Genomic DNA, 23,604 nt, shown 5'->3' with positions numbered 1-23,604 from the left:
TGTACATTTTTATTTCATTTCTTCAACAACTTGTACATTTCTATTTTGTCATAGAAAATCGCATTTCTGGATTAGGATTAGTTTTTCTTAGTTGATTTTCGTGTATTTCATGTATTTATCGGATCAGTGCAAAAATCTGTGTCAGCTTGTAGAAGGATCGTTTTAAACTGTTATAATTTATTTTATGCATATTTTTATTAGTTAAACATATCACCATAATTAATTTGTAACTTTTTATTTCACATTATTAAAGCATCGTTCATATTTTTGTGCAATATTCTCACCCATGTTGACCAGAAAATGACCTTCTTTAGTTAACAGAAAGGGAGCCATCTTCCATCATGATAATGCTCGCCATCACACAGTACTACTGACCAAAAATTTAGGAGAATTTGATTGGGAAATCTTGTCCCATCCTGCATAGTCTCTTGGCCTAGCTCCTTCTGATTATCACTTATTTTGAGGATTACATAAATAAATAACCAAATTCTATCCAATTTACACCATTAACGATTGCTACACTACCACCTTACATTCATTAACCCTTATTCTCAAGTAGCTTTCGGGCTTTTATAAGTGGTGACTCCCAAGTCAAAAAAAAGAAAAAGAAAAACCATTTCGATGGCCTTATGAGGAGATTGAACACGAGTTAGATTCAGATTTTACATCAAAACCTAAAGAATTTTATAAGCTTGTTAACAAATGGGATCAATTTGCAGCAAGCAAATGTCGTTATTGTTCTGAATAAAGATTTTCAAAAACAGTTTTTCATTTTCAAGATGAAATTGTTAAACGGTAAAAACTTATGAATCGATCTATTAGTGTCCTTAACCTTCCTTGAATATCACTGACAAACGAAATAAATGTTAGATGTCATATTCTGACTAATTGTTTTCTTTTATCTTTCTTTTCTGACACATGCGTTGTATTTGTAGACATGAGAATGTATACAAACAATGATTGTCGCATATGCAGAGAATAACATATTCCCAACACGTGTGCGCCTAAAATGATGAAGCGAATATCAAATATTTGAACTTTACGCTCACTACGTATATAGAATGGAACGATAAAATTGTCGCCATAGAAAAGACAACATGATTCCATTTCCGTTTTTTTTTGTTGCAGACTATCTACTAGTTGGCCAGTTGTATACATATCCATAGAGTGATATAAGCCTTCTATCATATCTGGAAGTAACACAATGTCCAATGAGCGAGATCGGAGATGACTGCTCTACAACTCATGCTCTCTATCGATCCAAGTTATGACAACAGGACCATTGCCAGCATCCTCAAAATGCAAATCTGGACAGTTTAATGCTTGAGAGCACAGCTCAATGAATTTTCCAACTACAGTTACGGTCTTTGGAGTGATTTCAAGTGAAGGCCACATCATGCTACCTCATATCTTTGAAGTCAACACCAAAGTGTATCTGGATGTGGCAAAGAGTGTGGTGATCCCCTGGGGCAATCAAGTAGCTGCTGGCAGACCCTGAGTGTAACAGCAAAACTCGGCGCCAGCCTACGTCTAAAGAAACTCAGGCTTGGTTTCAGAAGGAGTGCTACAACTTTGTACCCTTTTCTCACTTGCCCCTCTCCTCCCCTGACCTGAACCCAGTGGACTACTTTGGTTATACGCCGAGAACATCACCAACATGACCTCCCACAACACCAAAGCTAGCCTGATCGCCGAGCTCCCACTGACGCTTGTGGAAAAGGCATGCTCCCAGTTCTGGACCCATATCGAGGTGGTGATTGAGGCTGAAGGCAGCTACATTGAATAGATGTCAGCTCTACTACATAACTTGAATTGATTTTTTTAATAAAAGTTTTAAAATAAAGCTGTAGTGTTATTTTCTTTAAGGTGACAAATTTATCATTCCACCCTGTAAATGGTCTAAGTCACTTGGCACAGATTCGAAGAACATAAAGTTCAACTCCCGAAAGAGTAACATTTATTTGGTATTCACATAATTTATTAATGCCTACCGTTTGAAAACAAAGATGGTAGAAAGAATCAAGCTGTTTGAAAAATGCTAACACTTTGGCAAAGAAGAGAGCGTGCTAGTCGCGATGAAGGGCATCAAATTCTTCACCTTGTCAACACAAAGGCTGGCAGAAGTGTCAGGACAAAAGACATTCAACCCTTTTACTCCTTCGAAAGATGACAACAGGGAATTGTGGAAAAACAGTTTTGTAAGGGGGTGAACTAATTCGCTTAGGATGCTATGCGTGATTTATCTCCCCTGCATTTATTTATTTATTTATTTTGCTTGTCGTTTTGTGCGCACGGACATATTTGAAAAGCAAATGCTATCAAATATTCAACGCAAAGTTCAGATGTAATATGCAAATATGATGAACATCCACTCCAATCGGCAGTTCTTTTGAAGTTATGAGTGAAAGTGCAGAGGAAAATGCGTTTTGGTCGTAAGCAAAAAAGAAAAAAAAAAAAATGGAGAGAAGGGAAATAATAAAAACAATAGTGGAATTGTGTTTTGATTGACTCAGTGCACTAACAGGATTGTATAAGCAGTACTTTTTATTTAGGTTCGAAGAACTCTGTGTGTGTGTGTGTATGTATATATAGGGTGTCCACAAAGTCTGGCTACATTATGCAGCCAGACTTTGTGGGCACCGTGTAGATTATGCAGCCAGACTTTGTGGGCACCGTGTAGATTATGCAGCCAGACTTTGTGGGCACCGTGTAGATTATGCAGCCAGACTTTGTGGGCACCGTGTAGATTATGTAGTCAAACTTTGTGGGCTACGTGTAGATTATGCAGCCAGACTTTGTGGGCACCGTGTAGATTATGCAGCCAGACTTTGTGGGCACCGTGTAGATTATGTAGTCAAACTTTGTGGGCTACGTGTAGATTATGTAGTCAAACTTTGTGGGCTACGTGTAGATTATGTAGTCAAACTTTGTGGGCTACGTGTAGATTATGTAGTCAAACTTTGTGGGCTACGTGTAGATTATGCAGCCAGACTTTGTGGACACCCTATATATATATATATATATATATATATATATATATATATATATATATATATATATATATATATATATATATATATATATATATATACTTGCCACTAGTATTTAACAATGCAGACTCAAGAGAGGTGTGAGTGAAGATTGTGCAACTCTTGCTACAAAAATTCCACACACATGCACTCTTACAGTGGGTATCCATGGTCTATCAAGACTGAAGGAAGCTACTATATATATATATATATATATATATATATATATATATATATATATATATATATATAGTATTTTCTTTTTGGAGGTGGCGAAATTTAAATTGACAACTCTCTTAAACTGCAGATTTAGTAACTATTGGTTATTTTGAGTTCAGCTTGGTTTGGCAATTTATTATGAAAAGATTGACACCCGAGCAGCATTTGCGAAATGCAAATAATATAATCAATTTACTGAGAGAAGCATTGATGAACAAATAATTTCACAAAATGGACCCATCAACTGGCCACCTCGTTCATGTGATTTAACTCCATTAGATTAGTTTCTTTGAGGACATGTAAAGTTCCATATCTACCTTGATAAACCACTTGAAAGACAACATTCAACACGTTATTGCCGAAATACAGCATGTGTAGAGTTTTTGAGAACGGGACCTCTAGATTATGCCATATAGGCATGAGCCGTGGGACCAGATGTTGCCCGATTGTAAAATATACTTACATATGATATTTAAATTTATGCAGATTTCATATTTATTATCATAGAGCCAATTCTCTATTGAGTATTATATTGTACCCAATATATAGTAGTGATTTCAAAAGTTAGAAAAAAAATAAATTGGACTTGGGTGTCATCAGCTAGAATCAAAACAAATGACGCTCCAGCGTTATTTGTTACCATATGAGCTAAGTCTATATGCATAGCAAAATTTTAAAAATTAACGTAATTAAACGTATAAATGTATATTTGCGCATGCGTAGAAGATACACGTTTAGTTGACTTACATCTGCCAAATTCCAATTTTTTCAGTTTTGACATCTTAGCAACTATTTTTACCAGTTAAAAACCAAATCGAATTTGTTCCACAGGTCTAAATCCTCTATATATATCAAGTTTCAAATCTGTAGAAAAAAAAAATGGCAGAGTAGTTTTATAGGAACCATCCATTATACAGACAGACAAGCTCACGTTTGGATAAATACTAGCAGGGAGGCCTAATGTTGCCTGAGAGTTAGGATGAATGAATGTTCAATACTTTTCAATACTTATATTATCATTGCACTGTAGAGAACCTCTGGTTGATTTTATTATAAAATTATTTTTATAAAATGCGCTGTATAAAAGGTTAAAATGCAAAAATTAAGTATCATCTGTTTATTTTATATGTCAGACCCTTCTGCTTGCACAGCATTAAAACTTCTCAAATGCACTTATAAAGTTAGGCTGGATTAGAGTGTTAATTTTGGTCAAGGTTAACTTTTGTTAAGATCGGACTGCTCCTTCTTTAATCTGATTTTTTTTAATTATCGATACTTATCAGAGGCATTTTGATACAAAACCTATCTCAGAACACTCCCAGACACATGAAGTACATTTTTATGAAATTACAAAAAAAAATCGGCTGAACCATTTCGGAGCCCTTAGTCACACGCACACAAAGTGCATTTTATTATATATATATTATTATTTTATTATAAGTGGAGATAGATTATCACTGGTCAACAACAAACTTGTTGTCTGTATTTTTCAGCTGATTTAAGACAAATCTTTAAGCGCTGAATCAAAGAATCACATTCGTTTTTCTCAATCAAGTCAAGTTTTGAGCTATGACCACATATCGTGTTTTAGATTTTTGTTCTTATATGCACAAGTGGTGAGCATTTTAGAAGTTGGTGGGAGTAAAATACCCTGTTTTGATTGGAAATGATTATTTTAATGACAAGGAGTATTCAGGCCAATAGTTCTAGGGGATTATATCGAAAAGGAATCAGTTTGAAGTTATAAAAACCTCAAAAATCTTCCAAAAATTGGTGCTCAGCATACATGAAGAAGGACTGATCTGTGTGGGGAGGGAATTTGTGCCTTGCAAAGAACATCATCAACAACCCTTTGGTAGACAGAGACACAATACTCTTTCCACTGCTGCACATCAAGCTCAGTTTAATGAAGCGGTTCACCAAGGCTTTTACTTGTGCTAGACTTTCCCAGGATTGATCATGGAGAAGTTGAAAGCTGACATCTTTGACAATCCTCAGATCCGGCAGCTCATCAGAGATCCAAAGTTCAAAAACTAAATGAGGGAAGTGGAACAGGAAACATGGAACACATTTGTTCTGGTCATGAAGGACTTTCTTGGAGAAAACATAAAGCCAGAAACTATGCACAACATGCTGGCTGCTTTCAGAAACCTGTGCTGCAAGATGAGCGTCAAGATGCACTACCTATTTGCACATATGAACCAATTTCCTGAGAACATGGGTTCAATGAGTGATGAGCAGGGGGAGAGATTCCATCAGGACTTGAAAGAGATGGAGACAAAGTATCAGGGTTGCTGGGATGCAGTCATAATGGCTGGCTACTGTTGAAATCTGAATTGAGACCTTCCTGCTCCTGAGCAGTGGTAGATAGACAAAAATCGGAGGCCTGCAATATAAATGCTGGAGTCCCTCAGGGGTCAATCCTGGGCCCAACTCTCTTCCTGATCTACATCAATGACCTCCCTAAACATATACTTAAATCATTCGTTGACATCTATGCTGATGACACGACCATCTACGGCAACACATCAAAGGCTGTAAATGACAAAGTTCTCTCTGATTCTCTCTCCTCTGATCTCGAGCGCGTCGTTCAGTGGGGGAAGATGTGGCTGGTTACCTTTAATGCATCCAAAACCAAACTCCTATCCTTACATCATCAACGCTCTGATCCCCAGCTGGCATCAATTGTGATGGATGGCTCTCGTCTGGGTGAGGCCCCGTGTTTTGACAAGCTTCTGGGTTTGACCTTTACTCCTGATTTGAAATGGAACACGTACATCAAGTCTGTTGCCAAGGTCGCTGGAAAGATGGTGGGATCCTTCTACCGCTCAAGAAGATATCTCACTACTGATGCAATTCTCTATCTATATAAAAGCCAAGTACGTTCAAGGATGGAATACTGTTGCCATATCTGGGCAGGAGCTGCTAAAAACAGCCTATCCTGCCTTGACAGAGTACAAAATAGACTTCGTGGCTTAGTGGGGGATGCCCTTTTCTCTACCCTGCAACCTCTCTCCCACAGAAGAGATGTTGCGAGCCTGTCCTTGTTTTATCGTTATTTCCATGGCAGATGCTCGTATGAACTCCAATCTTTGGTCCCCCCTCGCCAATCTTTCACGAAAAACACCCGTCTAGCTGAATCCACTGTGAAAAATTCCCCCCACTCTATATCTGTGGCTAAATCAAAACGCTGATTCCATGAACAAAGCTTCTTTCTTAGAACTGCACACCTGTGGAACTCTGTTCCGTCCGCCTGCTTCCCTCCGGACTACAACTTGGATGGATGTCTTCAAGTCCAATGTTAACAAATTCCTAATGAACCGCCCCCCCCCTTAAGTAAACACTTCAGCAAATCTCCTCACTAACGTAATGTACTTGCAATAACCCTTATCCCTGAGTGGCTTCCGGGCCTTGATAAGTGGTGATCACTGTGTAAAAAAAAAAAAAAAAAAAAAAAAAAAAAAAAAAAGCATTTCAGGAGTTTGAAGAAACGGATATTCAAGTCCTGAAGTTTGAACAATGGTGAAACAACATGCAATTTACATGTACTTACCTTTATCAATACCCACCATTCAGTTTATGGTAATCGATGTTTTTATCAAGTAATCAATATATGTTGTTGGCAAAACATTTTTTTTTCTTAAAAACATATTTAAGATGATATATGTTGATAAAAATCAGTTGAGAATGCCAAAAATGTATAATCGATTTTGTGACAAAATCTTTTTTTTTTTTTTTTTTTTCAAATTAACTTAACACAAAAATCTGACCTCATGGAGAGAAATGGATGCCATTTCCTGATTCAACAGAACAAAAATACTCTAAATCAGTTGTAGAAATGTAGACAACATTCAAAAAGTTAAAAGAAATTGTTGTCCAATATTATAAATGCCAAAAATTAATCTTTGGAATAAACCACATATTTGTAAAACAAAAATATTTTTCTTTGATTTTTTTTTTAACTTAAAATTCGACACTGCTAAAAAAAAAAAAAAAAAAAAAAAAAAAAAAAAAGAAAAAAAAAGCACCCTGTTCCAAAATCAACCATCTATTTTGAAACATTAATTAGCATCAAAATATTGTTAATTATAAAGATACTCTGTATATATCTAAAATATAGTTATGCACAGATATATGTTTCATCATTTTTATGACTCATCAGTGTGGTTAAACCTAGGAATATTTGAAACCAGAACCCCAGTAACTGATGTATGGTGCTGTACCAACTGAACCAAAAACCTCCTAGAGATAATGGGAAAAGTTGTACCGAAAATATAAATGTGGGGATGTTAGGTTGTAAGAAATGTATATATTTTATAAATGTAGAAAACATAATTACGCACAGATGTGTTTCATTGTCAATTTGTTCCACGGAAACACTTTTATCAAACCCACGCTTGACCTTGTGTCTAACCCCCCAGAAAAGAGGTAAATAAAGATAAATGTTATTAATTAACATTTTTGTTATTTATGATACTCATAGCATTCAATTATTTTTTATAAGAAAACATTACCTCAATGCTAAGTGGAAATCATTATTTTCTTCACCAGAGTACTCCTATATATATATATATATATATATATATATATATATATATGTATATATATATATAGAGAGAGATAATTATTTTATTACTATAATAATTAAATACCTACAGACACTAGTGTTTCATCCTTTCGGGAATCTTCAGTCCAACTCTAAAACTGGCCTTTTCAAATGAGGTGAGTTAGTCAGGTTTGCACATCCGACTTACACAATGCAGAAATTCACAACCGATATTTGTATTCATTAAAAGAATGAGTAAAAAAAAAAAAAAAAAAAAAAAAAAAAAGGGAACGGAGGGGTAATGTCGTTGGAGAAATGTAGTTAAGAAACACCGAAATAAAATCAGAAGGGTGAAGGGGGAGGAGGAGTACATTTTAACTCTGTAGAGGAGAGGAGTGGCAATGGACAGGCATACGACCTCTTAAGGTATTATCTCCTTCTTGCTAATGTATACAAACACACACTTCCATGCACACATAACTATATATGTACACACATACACCGACGTATAAATATATCTACACTCTCATGCCTATATCTCTATACCTACACTTATATAAGTTTCAACATGATCTCTCTACATCTCTTTGTGTTGTAGACACCCACATAAATGCAAGCCGATTGCTGCTTACACACTCATATAAACATACCATATATATATATATGTAAAAATATATATAAGTAAAAACATATACATGGGTATGAATACATACATAGATAAGCCTGATGAATCCTAGCGTGGATGAAACACAGAATATTCTGAAGCTTAATTGCCATATATATTTTATAACTTACTACTATATATATATATATATATATATATATATATATATATATATATATACATAAGCACCCACAAATTACCATATTCGAGAGCACATAGATACATAATCATATAAGCACATCCAAATGCAATATATGTAAAAAGACATATATAAAAAAGAAATCTCGTATCTGTCTCTTTGTACACATTCTAGTTCATTTTCTAACCTATAGATCCGAATCTACATCTTATATCTCGTTTCTGAATTTTTTAGATCAAAATTGGTTATTCATATTATTTGGATTCCGCGGACCACTCTTCTCATCTTGAGTGTGATTTTCACAACGTTTCGGCTGAGGTAATCTCCAATCTTCTTCAGGTGTATCTTATCAAACTCAGTAATATTTCTGTCGAACTTGGGAATCTGCACAAAATTTGGAACAGAATCCTTTATTTGCTGCATGGAGGTAGCATGCTCTCGTTCCGTTAGCCATGATTGAGTAGAAATCCTAAGTAATTTGCAATTGTATTTTTCGGTCGCCCACACTGAGAATTGAACCTTCAACCTTCAGGAGAATATCACTTTTTACAATTGATTTTTCCAAGTTCTCTAACCATTGCACCACGGGTCCTTTCGGAGAGTTCTGGTACAAATTAAATAAAAGTAAATAAAAGGTTTTTGTTTGAAATTCTGTCCAAATTCCCAAGTTCAACAAGATACACCTGAAGAAGGTTGGAGATTACATCGACTGAAACGTTGTGAAAATAACAATCAAGATGAGAACAGTAGTCTGAAGAATCCAAATAATACCTACAACTTATAGTTCTATATTTTGTGAAGAAAACTTTCAAAACTCAGTCTTACCAGTAATTAGAGACAGCATGAAGTCTGGGAAGATAAAACAGAACGTTACATATGTACATACACCTACATGCATTATGTGTTTTGTTTTTATTCTTAGCTTTATCTTATTATTTAACTTTTTATTTTTACCTGATATTTCATTTTTTTTACTTTTATTTCATTAATGTTTCTATTTTTTTTTATCGCTCATTTCGAATTTTTAAAATTTTTTATTGATTATTTATATTTATATTTTCATCTTTATTCTTACTTTTATATTTTATTTTATTTATTTATTATCTTTTATTTCTTAACTATCTATTCCTTTTTATCTCAACTTGTTTACTTTTACTATTCATTATTATGCATTATTATTGATAGTTTATTATATCATATTGTTAACCACCTGTCACCTTGGACCAATAGGTTTATTATTACGAATTGCAGTTTTGATAAAGGTTCAAATTAATACTAATTCTTCTTAGATACACTAATTTATACGGTTCTAACCTAGCCTATTTTTTAAAAACCATTATCACTTTTGATACCCTCAAGATCTAATTAGCTTTTAAATTTAGGGTTTTCAATTGATGAAAGAAAATAAAAGCAAATAAAGTTAATTGAAATACAATAAAATAAAGTATAACATATCAAATATTTAACGTTGTCTCATCAGATGGAAAAATAAATGAACAAATGAATAAAAATAAAAATGATAAATACAACTGCACCCTTCGCCATTTCTCTCGTCTTGTCTTAATGTGTTTGACTTTTTAATATGAAAAAAAAAAAAAAAATCGGGTGACGTCTGCTGATCTGCTTTCTTTCTGTTCCTACTGGTTTTCTCTCCTTTTTTATCTTCGTCATAGTTTAAACCCGTGACTTTCTCAAGTTCAATATTTTGTAAGATTGTTTTTTTTCGTCTTCATTTGAGAATATGACTTTTGAAAAAAAAGTTGAAAACCTTTTTTGTCACCTGATGAGAGTCGGTTGGTTATTGTTATAACTAGGGCTAGGACAACAGCATACTCTTTTCATTGTTTTGACTCTCGGGTGTGTATCCGCTGATATTTTATATGCTTTAATATAGAGCGATGTGGTTCTCGGTTGATTAACTGTGTCTGTGTCGGATATATGCTCAAGAGTCAAAACAATATTCTGTTGTCATAGCCCTAGTTATAACCAATTGGACTGAAGCATGATTTTAATTGTGTAGCGTCATTAAAATACTGTTCATTTGAATATAAATAAAGGTACACCTTGCTCTTTATTATTGAGCACTATTATAAACCTTGTTAAATGCATTTTAATATTCTTAACCTGAATATATATATTTAAAATTAATAGAAATCCACTTTTTAGAAGCATGGAGAAAATGAATTTAAAAACATGACGATTAGAAGATCAGATACGTACGATATTTTTTATTTTTAAATAAACATTCATTTATTTAAATATTTAAAATAAAAAAATATTTAAAAATAAAAAATATCGCATATATCTGATCTTCTAACCGTCATGTTTTGTGTGTGTGTGTGTGTGTGTGTGTGTGTGTGTGTGTGTGTGTGTGTGTGTGTATATATATATATATATAGTGAGTAAGTTATAAAATATATATGGCGATTAAGCTACACTGAATATTCCGCGTTTCATCCACTCTAGGATTCATAAGCCTGAAGAATCCTAGAGTGGATGAAACGCGGAATATCCAGTATAGCTTAATCGCCATATATATTTTATAACTTACTATATATTACATCAAGAGTCCTAGAGTGGATGAAATGCGGAATATTCAGTGTAGCTTAATCGCCATATATATTTTATAACTTACTAACTAGCTCTACCTACGTATTGAGCACTGTTGAAGTAAATACTTAAAGTTTACGCATAAATTTATACTTTCGTATATTAATTTTATGTGAGTAAATGAAGTATATATATATATATACACACACACACACACAAACAAGTACACTTTACTCTTTATTGTAAAGTGGAGAATGAGATCTTATTAGAGTTTTATTTTTAAACCAATTTTCAGCTCTCTTGGACTTGCATTGAGAGAGAGAGAGAGAGAGAGAGAGAGAGAGAGAGAGAGAGAGAGAGAGAGAGGCATGAATGTTGAATAGAAAAGCGGATAAAAGCAACAGAACTTACTTTGAACGACTTTGTGAAGTTACAACACCGGGAGTGTCAACAAATACCTATAAAAAATAAAAAATTGAAGAATCTGTTTAATATGTTTGAGGATTTTTGAGATGAGGATGTATTATTTGTATCATTCGGACTACTATTCTCACATTGTTTGTTTATATTAGCAACATTTCAACCAACATAACCTCCGATCTCCGTTAAGCATATCTTTTCGACCTTGGAAATCATGTTGAACTCTGGAACTTGTACAGAATTTCGAACCGAGCCCTTTCGGTGAGGGGAGAGGGCTATATTGTTCTCATTTCTTAAATCATGAAGTGTTAATTTATTTTATTCATATTTATTATCACCTGTAGTAAGGATTGAACCTTCAACTCTCAGAAGACTGTCACATAGAACTTGTTGTTAATCAAGGCTTTTAACCATATGTCCATCAGAACAATCTACCATTGTGGATTAAATAAAGGGTTCAGTTCGAAAAGATGCACCTGAAGAAGGTCACAGGATACATTGGTCGAAACGTTGTGAATGTAGCAACCAAGATAAGAACAGTAGTTTGTATGGATTACATGTAATACAGCAGTAACGACATAATTTCTCCATGTTTACAAAATTAGAAAAAAAAAAAAAAAAAAAAAAAAAAAGATTTTAAAATAATTTCTATAAATATCTTTAGTAGTCTAGAATAGTGATGAGACGATTTTCTCAATTACGATACAATTACTGATTCTTTTCTAAATTACTGATTTTGATTCTTTTGAAATTATTTCCAAATATTTAGTCATATATTGTTTTTTTCTTTTTGAATTACAGTAAAATCCTGTACAATGTGTACATACACACACATATATTATTGAGCACTTGTGGGAGTGGGGGATGGCATACATTGCATGATTAGAGATTTCTAACTATTTTTCTTTAATCTTTTCCTTGTAATTGATTGAAAATAATAACTTTCTAAATTATTGAGGTTTTCATCATTTAGTTTTACTGATAGTTTAGAAATCAATAAATATTCATCATTTTATCATTAGCAATGGAAAATTAAAATTTGAACAAAAAAAAAAAAATTAAAAAAATTACAAGAATCATTTTTAGAATCGAAAATTATCTAAAATATTTTTGATTCCGATACTCACAAGTTCTGATTTTACTGATCCCTAATAATGATTAATCATTCCAACACTAGTCTAGAAGGATCTCTCCTTCACTAACTAAAGACAGAAAAGATGAAGTTTGATATCAGAACAGATACTACACTTAGTTCCTAACCAAAAGGTCAAGAATTATTTTTTTCTGAAGTCTTTGTTTAATATAGCTTGACTATTACAACTGATATAAAATTGGTAAGTGTTAGTAGAATAGTGTTCTTTCTCGTGATTATACCAACACTGTCAGCAAGAAATTGGTAATAATTTTTTTTTTTTTTAAATTTGTTATAGAGTGAAATGTATAATTACTTTTTGTGAAAGAAAAAGCCAAGTAAACATCCCGTGAATAATAATCTATTTTCCTTATTATGATAATTCTCTAAATTTTTTAAAAGCTTTTTTTCCTACTTTTTTTTTGTCAAATAATTTTTTTCTTTTTTTATTTGGTTATTCAAATTTTTCTTTTTTCATTAGTTATTCAAATTTTTCTTTTTTTTTTTATTTGGTTATTCAAATTGTTAAAACATTCCATGCATTTTCGGTACACGAAAATCACTTTTGACAGAAAACTGTTGCCAATTCTGTTATTCATTACAAAAAAAAAGAAAAGAAAAAGCAACAACAAAAAAAACAAAAACAAAAATAAAATAAAACTTTTTTATGATCAGCATTACAATTCTTTGCAACTTCATTTGTTCGCCTTGGGGTTGATGGGGGATGCTGAGGTTGGGAGAATGAATCAATATCTCACACCTGCTCCCCCCTCCAGAAAAATATAACAAAAAAATTATGCTAATAAATACGAACAACTACAATAATTTAACACTATATCATCATCATCATCATCATCATCATCATCATCATCATCAAATGTTCTCTCCACATATGCCAGAATCTTAAAAAGGTTGATATGCCGTAAAAAAAATCATCATCTTTATTAAAAGTTTTATCTGCATACTGCATCTCATCATCTGTCATCTTTTAGGACGCTTCACCATCGAATCTACACAACTTCTCCATTTCTCTCGATCTCACATGACAGTTTGCAGGTCCCTTACACTTTCCAATCTTGTGTCATATTGTCAATGTAGGTCATTCTTCTACCACGGTTTGAGTGTCCATCTGTTGGTATCCAGAGAATTAACTTGCTAACTTCCTCTTCGCTGTGTCTCATGCAGTGACTGGTTACTCTCATCCTGCTGTACTTTCAGTGATACTGGCGGTAGGTCACCATAAAGCTGTTGGTTTGCTGCGTGGCTTCTCTATGATGTCTTGAGGGCAATCCTGAGCATCCGTGTGTAACAGCCATCCAGTCTCTTCTTCAGCGCATTTATAAGAGTTCATGCCTCAGCACCATAGAGAAGGACTGTTTCTATTGTGGCAATAAAGTGTCTTACTTTCAACTTTTCTGAGAGAGTAGATGACCATATCTTCCTCAACTTGTGACATGCACTCCATGTCAGTGCTTTTCTCTTTGTATACTGCAATCATCTATTAAATGCCTTTAAAATATGATATGCCATTTTTGCACTGATTTACCTCTTTTTCTGAACCCTTCCACTATTCCTTCAAGACAAAACAACTAAATGCTCATAGAACTTCAAATACTGTGATTTTTACATCTTTAAACTTATAAAGAATCTATTCAGATTGCAGAATTGTGTTGAAAACGTGAAATATTGCTTTGATTAAAGGCTCAGATGTCCGGAATTGTCTGAGCTTTCATCCATTTTAATGCTTCTTATTGTGTTGTTTGTTACTTCATGTGATAATATAGGATGAAGTTCTTCCCATGCAATCATTTCTATGGATATTCTGATGCAATCTTTTATAAAAAAAAAAATTCTCCCAGTGTGGGAGAATATCTTCTTTATTTGAAATTATTCTTCCATTTGTATTCTGAATGCCCCAAATTGTGTTTTGGAGTTTTGCATTGAACCTTCTTAATGCAGCATGATGCATTTCTTGTGGTGGTAGATTATTAGATTTTTCAATATTTTTATTTCATGTCTTTTAGTCGAGCTTTCTTGACTAGTTTCTTAGATTCTGTTTTGGCAACCATATATACACACATACACACACAGGTTAAAGGTATTGAAGAGTGATAACTAATGAATTTAAGGAGGTTGTTGAGGACGGGTTTCTTCTGGAAAAAGCAACCATTTATTAAGTCGTTTGACGAAGATTTCTAGTTTTAACCAACCATTTGTCCGAAACATTAGCATGCCCAGTGTTGTGACCATGTCAATTTGTTTATATTACACACACATACACATATATATATATATATATAATACTTATCATAGTAAATAATAATGCCAGCCTCTTTAAGAAACTTGTTTCTTATCGTTGAGTACTTTCAGTTGTAATAAAGTCGGTCAACTTAGCTCATATGCGTAGATCATCATATAATGATTAGATCACTCTGACTGATGTTAAAAGCATTTAATAAGAATAAATGTTTAAATTCAACCGTATCTCTCGCGGTTGACGGTAGCTGAATGGTTCGGGTCCTTGCTAATGAAGCCAGACATGACTTCTGTTGCCGGGGTTCGAATCGTGACACCCTGCATTGATGATCCCTGAAAGGATGAAACACTAGTGTCTGTAGGTATTTAATAATTATTATAGTAAATAATAATAATAATAATAATAATAATAATAGTAATAATAATAATAATAATAATAATATATAAATATATATTATGAATAAACTTTACTTTGTGATAACGATGCATAAGAAAAATAAAATAATTAAATAAAATGCTTAACTAAACCAACACCTAAAAATAGAAAAAGTATTTGACGCACACAAAAGTCACCTACTAAAGGGCGAGTCCCTATACAAAACAGAACAAAAGGAAAACCTTTATTTGAGAGAAGCTCTGCCATTTGTTAATGGAAACATTAATCCATGAGAGGGAATAACAAAAAAATCTAATTGATTAGCTAGCTAGACTAAATACCATGCATATATATATATAGCACCCGGTAACAGGAATCATGCATTGTAGCTTGATGATTTTCTATGGGGATGAAATGCCTGTGTGTAGCTTGATTGCTGTAACTATATTTTCATAACTTATCTCAGTCAAAAATAGACCTTATCAAATCAAAATGGATTCAATTTGACTTTCTGAGGACTTTTTTTTATCTGAAATAATTATTCTCTATAAAGATGTTAACGGTTGTTGCTCAAATATTTTACCTATTTGCTCGTTATGCTAAGTACATTTAGTTTTCTAGTCATAAACATGACGTCTAATAGATATTGATAAATATATAAATTAGATATAAGACCAAACTTCCCCATTCAGATTGAATCTGAAAACCTTAAATTTTCAAATAATATATATTTATTTATATATATATATATGTTACAGAAGATGAAAAAAAAAACAAACAAAAAAACATCGGTACTATCGGTTTCAAATCCAAAACAAAAGGAACCAGTCTCTGGTTGCCAATGTTGGACTCTCTTCAGCCTCTGCTTATATCTATATCTCTGGAAATGGCATCATGCACGCTGCATAGAACTCTGAGATGTTTACAACTCTCATTATTTGTTATGATGATTAAGCAGAATTGGAAATTGAAAAAAATCAGAACTTTTTGAGGTATTGGTATTGGAAAAAATTGTGACTATATTCCGATGCCAAAAACAATTCTTTTATATGCGTTGTTTTTTTAAACTTAATTTTGCATAGCTAATAGTAATGATAAAATGAAGAATATTGAGTTTAAAACTACCAGTGAAACAAAAATCTATAAATTGCAGCATAAATGAATTTTTTTATGTTTTTGAAAATATATCTACATGTTACATGGGTTTTACGGTAATCCTCAAAATTAATTATTTTTTTTTTAAATTACAACTTTATAACTAAACAATTAGACGTTTTAAAAGTATCGGAATCCTAAATTTAGAACAGAATCAGTAATTATATTGTAATCGGAAAACTATATTGAAATCATCCTGTCATCGCGATGGTTATAGGTTCAATCCCCAGCTAGGGAAAGATGCTAGTCTAGCCGCACTGATGAGTTGTGATACAAAGAAACAGTACTGTATATGGATGACTGCATACACACATTATATATATATATATATATATATATATATATATATATATATATATATATATATATATATACTAGCAGAAGTTCCCGTCCTTGACTGGGTTCAAAAACAACCTACAGAAAATGGACTATGATTGATGAAAGTATGATAGGTTATGAAAAGGAGGGGGGTTGTAAAGAGATAGGTTTTGATACTCAAAAATTTTACCCTAAGCAAACTATGATGAAAGTAAAGATAATTTTTGCGAAAATATATTTTTTTATATCAACTTTGTTTCCATTCGTAGTCAAGAGTGACCAACAAAATGATGTTTCCTTACAAAGAGAAAAAATGTTATATATATAATAATATAAATATACAAGAAATAAATGTTATGATAGTCAATAAAAGTTACTTTTATGGTAGAAAAGTTCATTGGTTTGTATTTTTAAGTAGTTTGTAAAAAAATATTTTTTCTTTTTTAAATTCACGAACTGGTTTAAAAAAAAATCAAAATGGCAGCGCCCTGTTTTCAATTTGAAGGAGGGGCACCTGAGCATTCTGTGTTTACAATTTAAGAGAGTTCCGTCAACATAAGGAATATTTATAAACATATTTTAATGTTTTCCGTTATTTTGTGCTTGAAGAATATTCGATTGTGGCATGTGTAGTTTATATAAAAATTCATTTAAGTAGTTATTGCCTCAAATTTCGTTTTAATTTCGGTTCGCTGAAATTATTTCAAGTAAAGAGCATTAGAAACCATTTCAAAACAACAAAAAAACATGAACTGAACTTTTATTGACTATGGTAACATTTATTTCTTATATATTTATTTTTTCGGGTAGTCGTTTGTTGGCTTTTCTGCTAAACACTCTTACTAAATAATATCGACGAAATATCGAAAAACAAAGAAACAAAAACAGTTTTGAAAAATAATGAAGCTTTACTTACTTTATTAGTAAAATAATCCGAAACAGCAAAATGGGATATTAAAAAAGTAAACACGTAATTACTTTAGTTTTTAAAGCAAAGAATCGATATAAATATGAATAAGAAGAAAATGGCGCCGTTTTCAAGAAGAACAGCTTCGTTTAAGTTTTACAGTATTGAACAGTGTAGTATTGCGCTGTCAGATTCAGAGTTGTACTATTGTAATGTAAAGAACACACAGAAAGGGTTGTAATCAACTGAATTCATTAAAAAAAGCTTAAACAGATATATAAATAAAAATAAAAAGGTTATGTAAATGTTTTTAAAAAGAAGCGTAATTATGTGAGCAGGATTTTTTCCTTCTTTTGACACAATAACAAGTAACGTTCTTATTTTTTATTATTTATCTATTTTTAAAGAGTGCCACATGCAAGTGGAGAAGGAAAAAACAGAGTTATGCAAAATTTGTGTCAAGAATTGTCTAAAGTTCTGACTTTCTTTTTAGCTTTCACTTTAACTAGCGAGGGGTACCCGGCATAGCCCGGGTGTTTTTCGGGGTATGTGAAAAAAAAACAGGTGCCCGTGAAAAAAAAAACGAAGCCTTCACAACGCGCAGTTGGAAAATAGTAAAGTGTTTTAAAAAAAACAGATGCGCGTTTTTGATTGACGTGACGGCGATAGGTATTCAGCAGTTACGATTTTGTGCGGGACAGTTTTGAATAAATCGGTTTGTTTGTTTTTAAAAACCCGCTCCCTGTTTATTAGGAGGAGCGAAATGAAAGCTACAGTCTGATATGACGAAGTCGACATTGAACAAACGTTACTTAGCTCTCTTGAGACAACTGGCTTTCGGCCTGTGATTAGAGTCGAGTTTCGCTTTTTTTTTATACCGAAAACCGAATGTAACGCATGCCGATGCGGTAAATGTCGAATAATTAACGTTTGAAAGTCAATAAAATTAAATAGACAGGCGAGCTCCGTGGGTAACTCTGAGATATTACAATTTATAGATGATATAAAAAGTTTTAAGAAGTTGTGAACCGAACAAGCGTTTCTCTGAAAGAAGCCTTTTGTGGACATCGAGGAAAAGCGTACATACACACATACATTTTCGCTTTTATATATATAGATAAGAACATGAATTTATGAGGTGAATGTATTCAACACATTATGATTCAACTCAAAAAATAAATAAAAGCTAACGTGAATTAAGATTAAAGTTAAGGTGTTATTGTGGACCCACTTTTAAAAAATCTTGTTAAACTTTGTGACATATTTACATTCTATGGAGGTCAGGCGCGAATGAACACCCAATAATTTTATTATACTATATTTCTTCAAACTGAAACATAATTATCAAAGTATACTTACGCAAATAGATATGGAAAGTCTTTGTTAAAGTTTGTGCCATATTTCCATGGAGTGCAGGCGCGAACGCAGACCCCACAATTTTATTATACCATCCCTATTTAAGTTGAAACATACTCATCAAAATATTCTTATGTACATCTATATCAAAAACCCTTGTAAACGTTTTTTTTTTTTTCATTTTTTATTTCCATACTTTGGGGGTCAGGCGCGAACACAGACCCCACAATTTTTATGAACCACCTTTCTGCCAGATCAAACATACCCATTCCTGATCCTCGATACATCTTCTATCATTATATGTAATCAGTTTTTTTAAAATAGTCAACCATATAGGAGCCTATTCGTGACCACACACACACACACAGACGTTCAGCTTTATATTATAGATATATACATACATATATACATGTAATCAAAGAAGATTTATAGTTTAGATTCAATTAATGAACAATAATTATCATATTCAAATCAATAGATTTGATAATTAGTTTCGTATAAAAATATAAATACATACATTATAGATATGACCTTTATCAATATTATCTAAGTAAAAAAATATACACTAATTATAAATAATAAATAAAATATTTTTATGTTAATGGTGATACAATTTATTAATATGTGAATTTAATGTTGGTGACTCTTCATTAAAATTCAAACATGGCGTAATAAATTGAAAAATAATTGAAACTTCACTTCCAATTTTCGGGTTTTGTAATCATGCCCATATTCCGTTATTTTCTTTTAAAGTTGAGTTCTTTTTCTTCTGATGAGGTAAGGGCTTCATAAATTAAAGGACTGGTATAAATAAAAGGTGAAATATAATTGAAAAACATACTTCCCCATAAAAGGAGCAGAGTTGGGCCACACCTTAAAGGTAATCCCCACTCCCGACGACTCGGGGTTACACTTTTAAAAATAAAATAATAAAACTTTTCAAATAAATTCAATAACTTTGCCTCTGGACCTTTCAAGTCTCCAATGACCTTTAATCTGTAAAACTTTTCAAAAAGCTCCTGAGAGCCTTTAAACTGTCAAACTTCTTATGAATTAAAAGTCTTTAAACTGGCGAAGACTGCTTCATAACTCTTGTCTTGTGATTTGATCGTCTAGTTTTTATCTTTGTCTTCACCTTTTCTTCGTCTAGTAAGTAGGACCCTAATATCTATGCTAGACGCTTGCTTGTTGCTGGAACTCGTTTTTCCACTTGAACACACAACTTGTGCACAACCCTAAGTCCATGTGGTAGTTCTGCTGTCATGATGGCTGGTTGGTAACCCTACCATAAGGGTCCTTCAACTGGTCACCTGCTGTCAGATGTTTGGGATGAGGACCGTTTTCACAGGCAGGTGCGTCGCTTTTCTCGGTTGCAGCTTGAACATCAACATATGAGAATCCATTTCACAACCGCAAATAAAGAATCACAAAGCAGTTTTTTTTAGTAACAAATAATTATTCAGAAGTTATTATAGGCATATCTCATGCAAGAACATGAACTTCAGGCCTTTCTAAACTTGGGGAATCAGACTGAATTCTGAGTACAGGGTTATAATGGTTGAAATTAAGTTTTTCACCTAACCCGCTGGACATAAAAACAAATTTATAGGAATATATATATATATATATATATATATATATATATATATATATATATATATATATATATGAATGGAAATGTATAAAAAGGAATACGAAAAGTATAAAAGCTTATAACTTTTCTTTATTCGTTTTCAAATTGGTGACGTGCAGGAATACAAAATGATATTATGAAAAAAAATTAAAAAACCTTTTTTACAAGTACATAATTTCCGACCGATCCTTCAGTCTTCATCGGTATATATATATATATATATATATATATATATATATATATATATATATAAGGTGGAACGATAAAATTGTCACTCTAGAAAAGACAAAATGATTCCATTTCCGTTTGATGAAAACCGGTTTTCTTTTTATGTTGCAGATGATCTACTAGTTGGCCAGTTGTGTACAAATTTCAAGAGCGATAGAAGCCTTCTATCATGTCTGAAAGTGACACAATGTTTAACGAGCAAGATTGGAGATGTGCCGCTGTACAAATGCTTTCTACCGATCCAAGTTATGACAACAGGACCATTGCCAGCACCCTCAAAATGCATCGCTGGATTGCCACGAATAACAAGGACGTGCCCAGGATGATGAAAATAAAGTTTCTGGCCAGGGTTGTGGTTGCATGCGAAGTCAGTTTGAAAATCAACACCAAAGTGTACCTGGATGTGCACAAAAGTGTGGTGATCCCTTGGTGCGATCAGGTGGCAGCAGGACTTGGCGCCAGCCAACAAGTCTAAAGAGATCCAGGCTTGTCTTCAGAAGGAGTGCTACGACTTTGTACCCTTCTTTCACTGCCTCTCCTCCTTCCCTGACCTGAACCTAATTTGTTTGGTCATACGGTGAGAACATCACCAACATGACCTTCCACAACACCAAAGCCAGCCTGATTGTCGATATCTGCCGAGGTCCTGCCGGCGCTTGTGGAAAAGGTATGCTCCCAGTTCCGAACATGTATTGAGGTGGTGATTGAGGCTGAAGGCGGCTACATTGAATAGATGTCAGCTCTACTACATAATTAAGCCACCCGAATTGATTTTTCAATGAAAGTTTAAAAAAAAATCTGTAGTGTTGTGTTCTTTAAGGTGACACTTTTATTGTTGCACCATATATATATATATATATATATATATATATATATATATATATATATAATTATATAATAGCAAATATATGTTTCCTTGATTCACATATTTTTGTGATGTTGAGAGAATGATACATACATCAATCCTAAAGGAGGAGGTAACGACTGAGTGGATATCATGACAAATGAAAAAAAAAACAAAACATAGGAGTTAATCCCTAGGAGCATGGTATTATGGCGATAGAAAAGTTGGTATAATAACCTTCTCCCCCCAAAAAAGACAAGGCGATTCTGAGATAATGGTATTGTGAGACCAAACACATACTATATCCCCCCCCCCCAAAAAAAAAAAGAAAAAAAAGAGTTAATGCCTGGAAGGAATGTATCATGAAATGAAAATACACACATAAACCATTTTAATGTTAATATGATTAGGATAGGTAGAAAAAACATTTGCATTTATTCATTTTGATAACTTTAAAAGCTTTGGCAAGTTTTATTGTCAATGTAAAATGCCGGAAAAATATAGTCGCCATCTTTATATACAAATAGAAGTATGCTAGCTAAAGAAGAACAATAACTTCCTTTTATTATTTTGTTAATTTTCTAGTAAAAAAAAAAAAAAGGACATGTTTATCAATCTTCCTTAGCTAGCCTTTTTCTTGGCTTATTTAGATGGCGACTATATTTTTCCGACGTTTCATGCGTATGATGAAACCTGGCATAAGAAAATAAAAAAACCCCCAAAAAATCATAAGTTTTTTTTTTTTTTCTAAAACATGGTTTAAGTTTAAAAAATCTAGTTTGTTTATTAATAATGCTGAAACGTGTTTCACTCTAAATAATTTATGTGACTGAAATAGGAATTAACACCAAATAAAAGGGCTATTTTCAAGCTATTATTGTTAGAATAATTTGAAAAATGTACAAAAAACAAAACAAAAAACAAAACAAAAAAGAAAAACAAAAATCTCCTTTTCTTATTTCAGTCGTGTAAAGAATGTTGATATCAGAATTTAAGTGAAAGAAAACTTCAAATAAATCAACTTCCAATTTAAACAGAAAACTACAGAGCAAAGCGTAGTATCTGTTCTAATGTTGCAATCCAGTCAGTAAAGGAGAACAGGCAATTTTAATTTTTTTCAATCTAGAATGCCTCTTTTTTGGGGAGCTAGATTTTCTCTGCACATTAAAACTTGACCTTGTGTCTAACTTTGCCATTGAAACACAAAATATCCTTCTCCATTTTATCATCTTATTTCCCTCGATTAAGTGTGTGACGTTTTCTGATGCATTCTCAATCTTTAAGCTTGGCAATCTTGAGGACTGACTGTTCAAATTCCACTAAGATGCTATATACAGCATAATCACGTTGACACACCAGTTCCCGTCAGATCACCGAAGTTAAGCAACATTGAGCCTGGTCATTACTAAAATGGGTGACCAATTTGGGAATTCCAGGCGCCTCCTGCAAGAGTTGCAAAAACCTAATGTCGTCATTTCCCCTAACAGGGATATACGTGCGACTAGGAACTACTTGTGAATTTCATACTCCCATGGAACTGCTTCCTTCGGAGGAAGCCGGTTAAACCCAAATAGGGTTAATACTGCTTCACACACACACAAAGATCCTTCTTGATGGTTTGTATTCAAGTTGTCTTGGGTTGTCTAACTTTTCTTCGGCCCTTCCCATCACGGTCTTTGCATTTTCTTATGCAAAAGTATCTCCTCTGAACATGACCAAACCATGCAAGGATACATATGCTAAAATTATTACTTAGTTCTAGGATTAAGTTATGTTTGAGAAAAATTACATTTAAATTGGTTTAATTGACCGTAATTTGTAATTAACTGAGC

The 23,604-nt window shown here is 32.9% G+C and overlaps 1 protein-coding gene across 1 annotated transcript in view; it reads right to left on the bottom strand.

The window, feature by feature from the left end:
• Window positions 1–23,604, bottom strand: part of LOC145292451 (GTPase Era, mitochondrial-like) — a 251,142-nt gene that overhangs the window by 31,262 nt on the left and 196,276 nt on the right. The window contains exon 5 of the mRNA XM_080138727.1: window positions 11,559–11,605. Within this exon, the coding sequence (XP_079994853.1) occupies window positions 11,559–11,605 (47 nt within the window). The remainder of the gene's footprint in view (window positions 1–11,558; window positions 11,606–23,604) is intronic.

Source organism: Euprymna scolopes, chromosome 2, assembly GCF_053919585.1.
Source record: "Euprymna scolopes isolate OS-2025 chromosome 2, ASM5391958v1, whole genome shotgun sequence".
Classification (NCBI taxonomy): domain Eukaryota; kingdom Metazoa; phylum Mollusca; class Cephalopoda; order Sepiida; family Sepiolidae; genus Euprymna; species Euprymna scolopes.
This window is presented reverse-complemented; position numbering and strand designations above follow the sequence as displayed.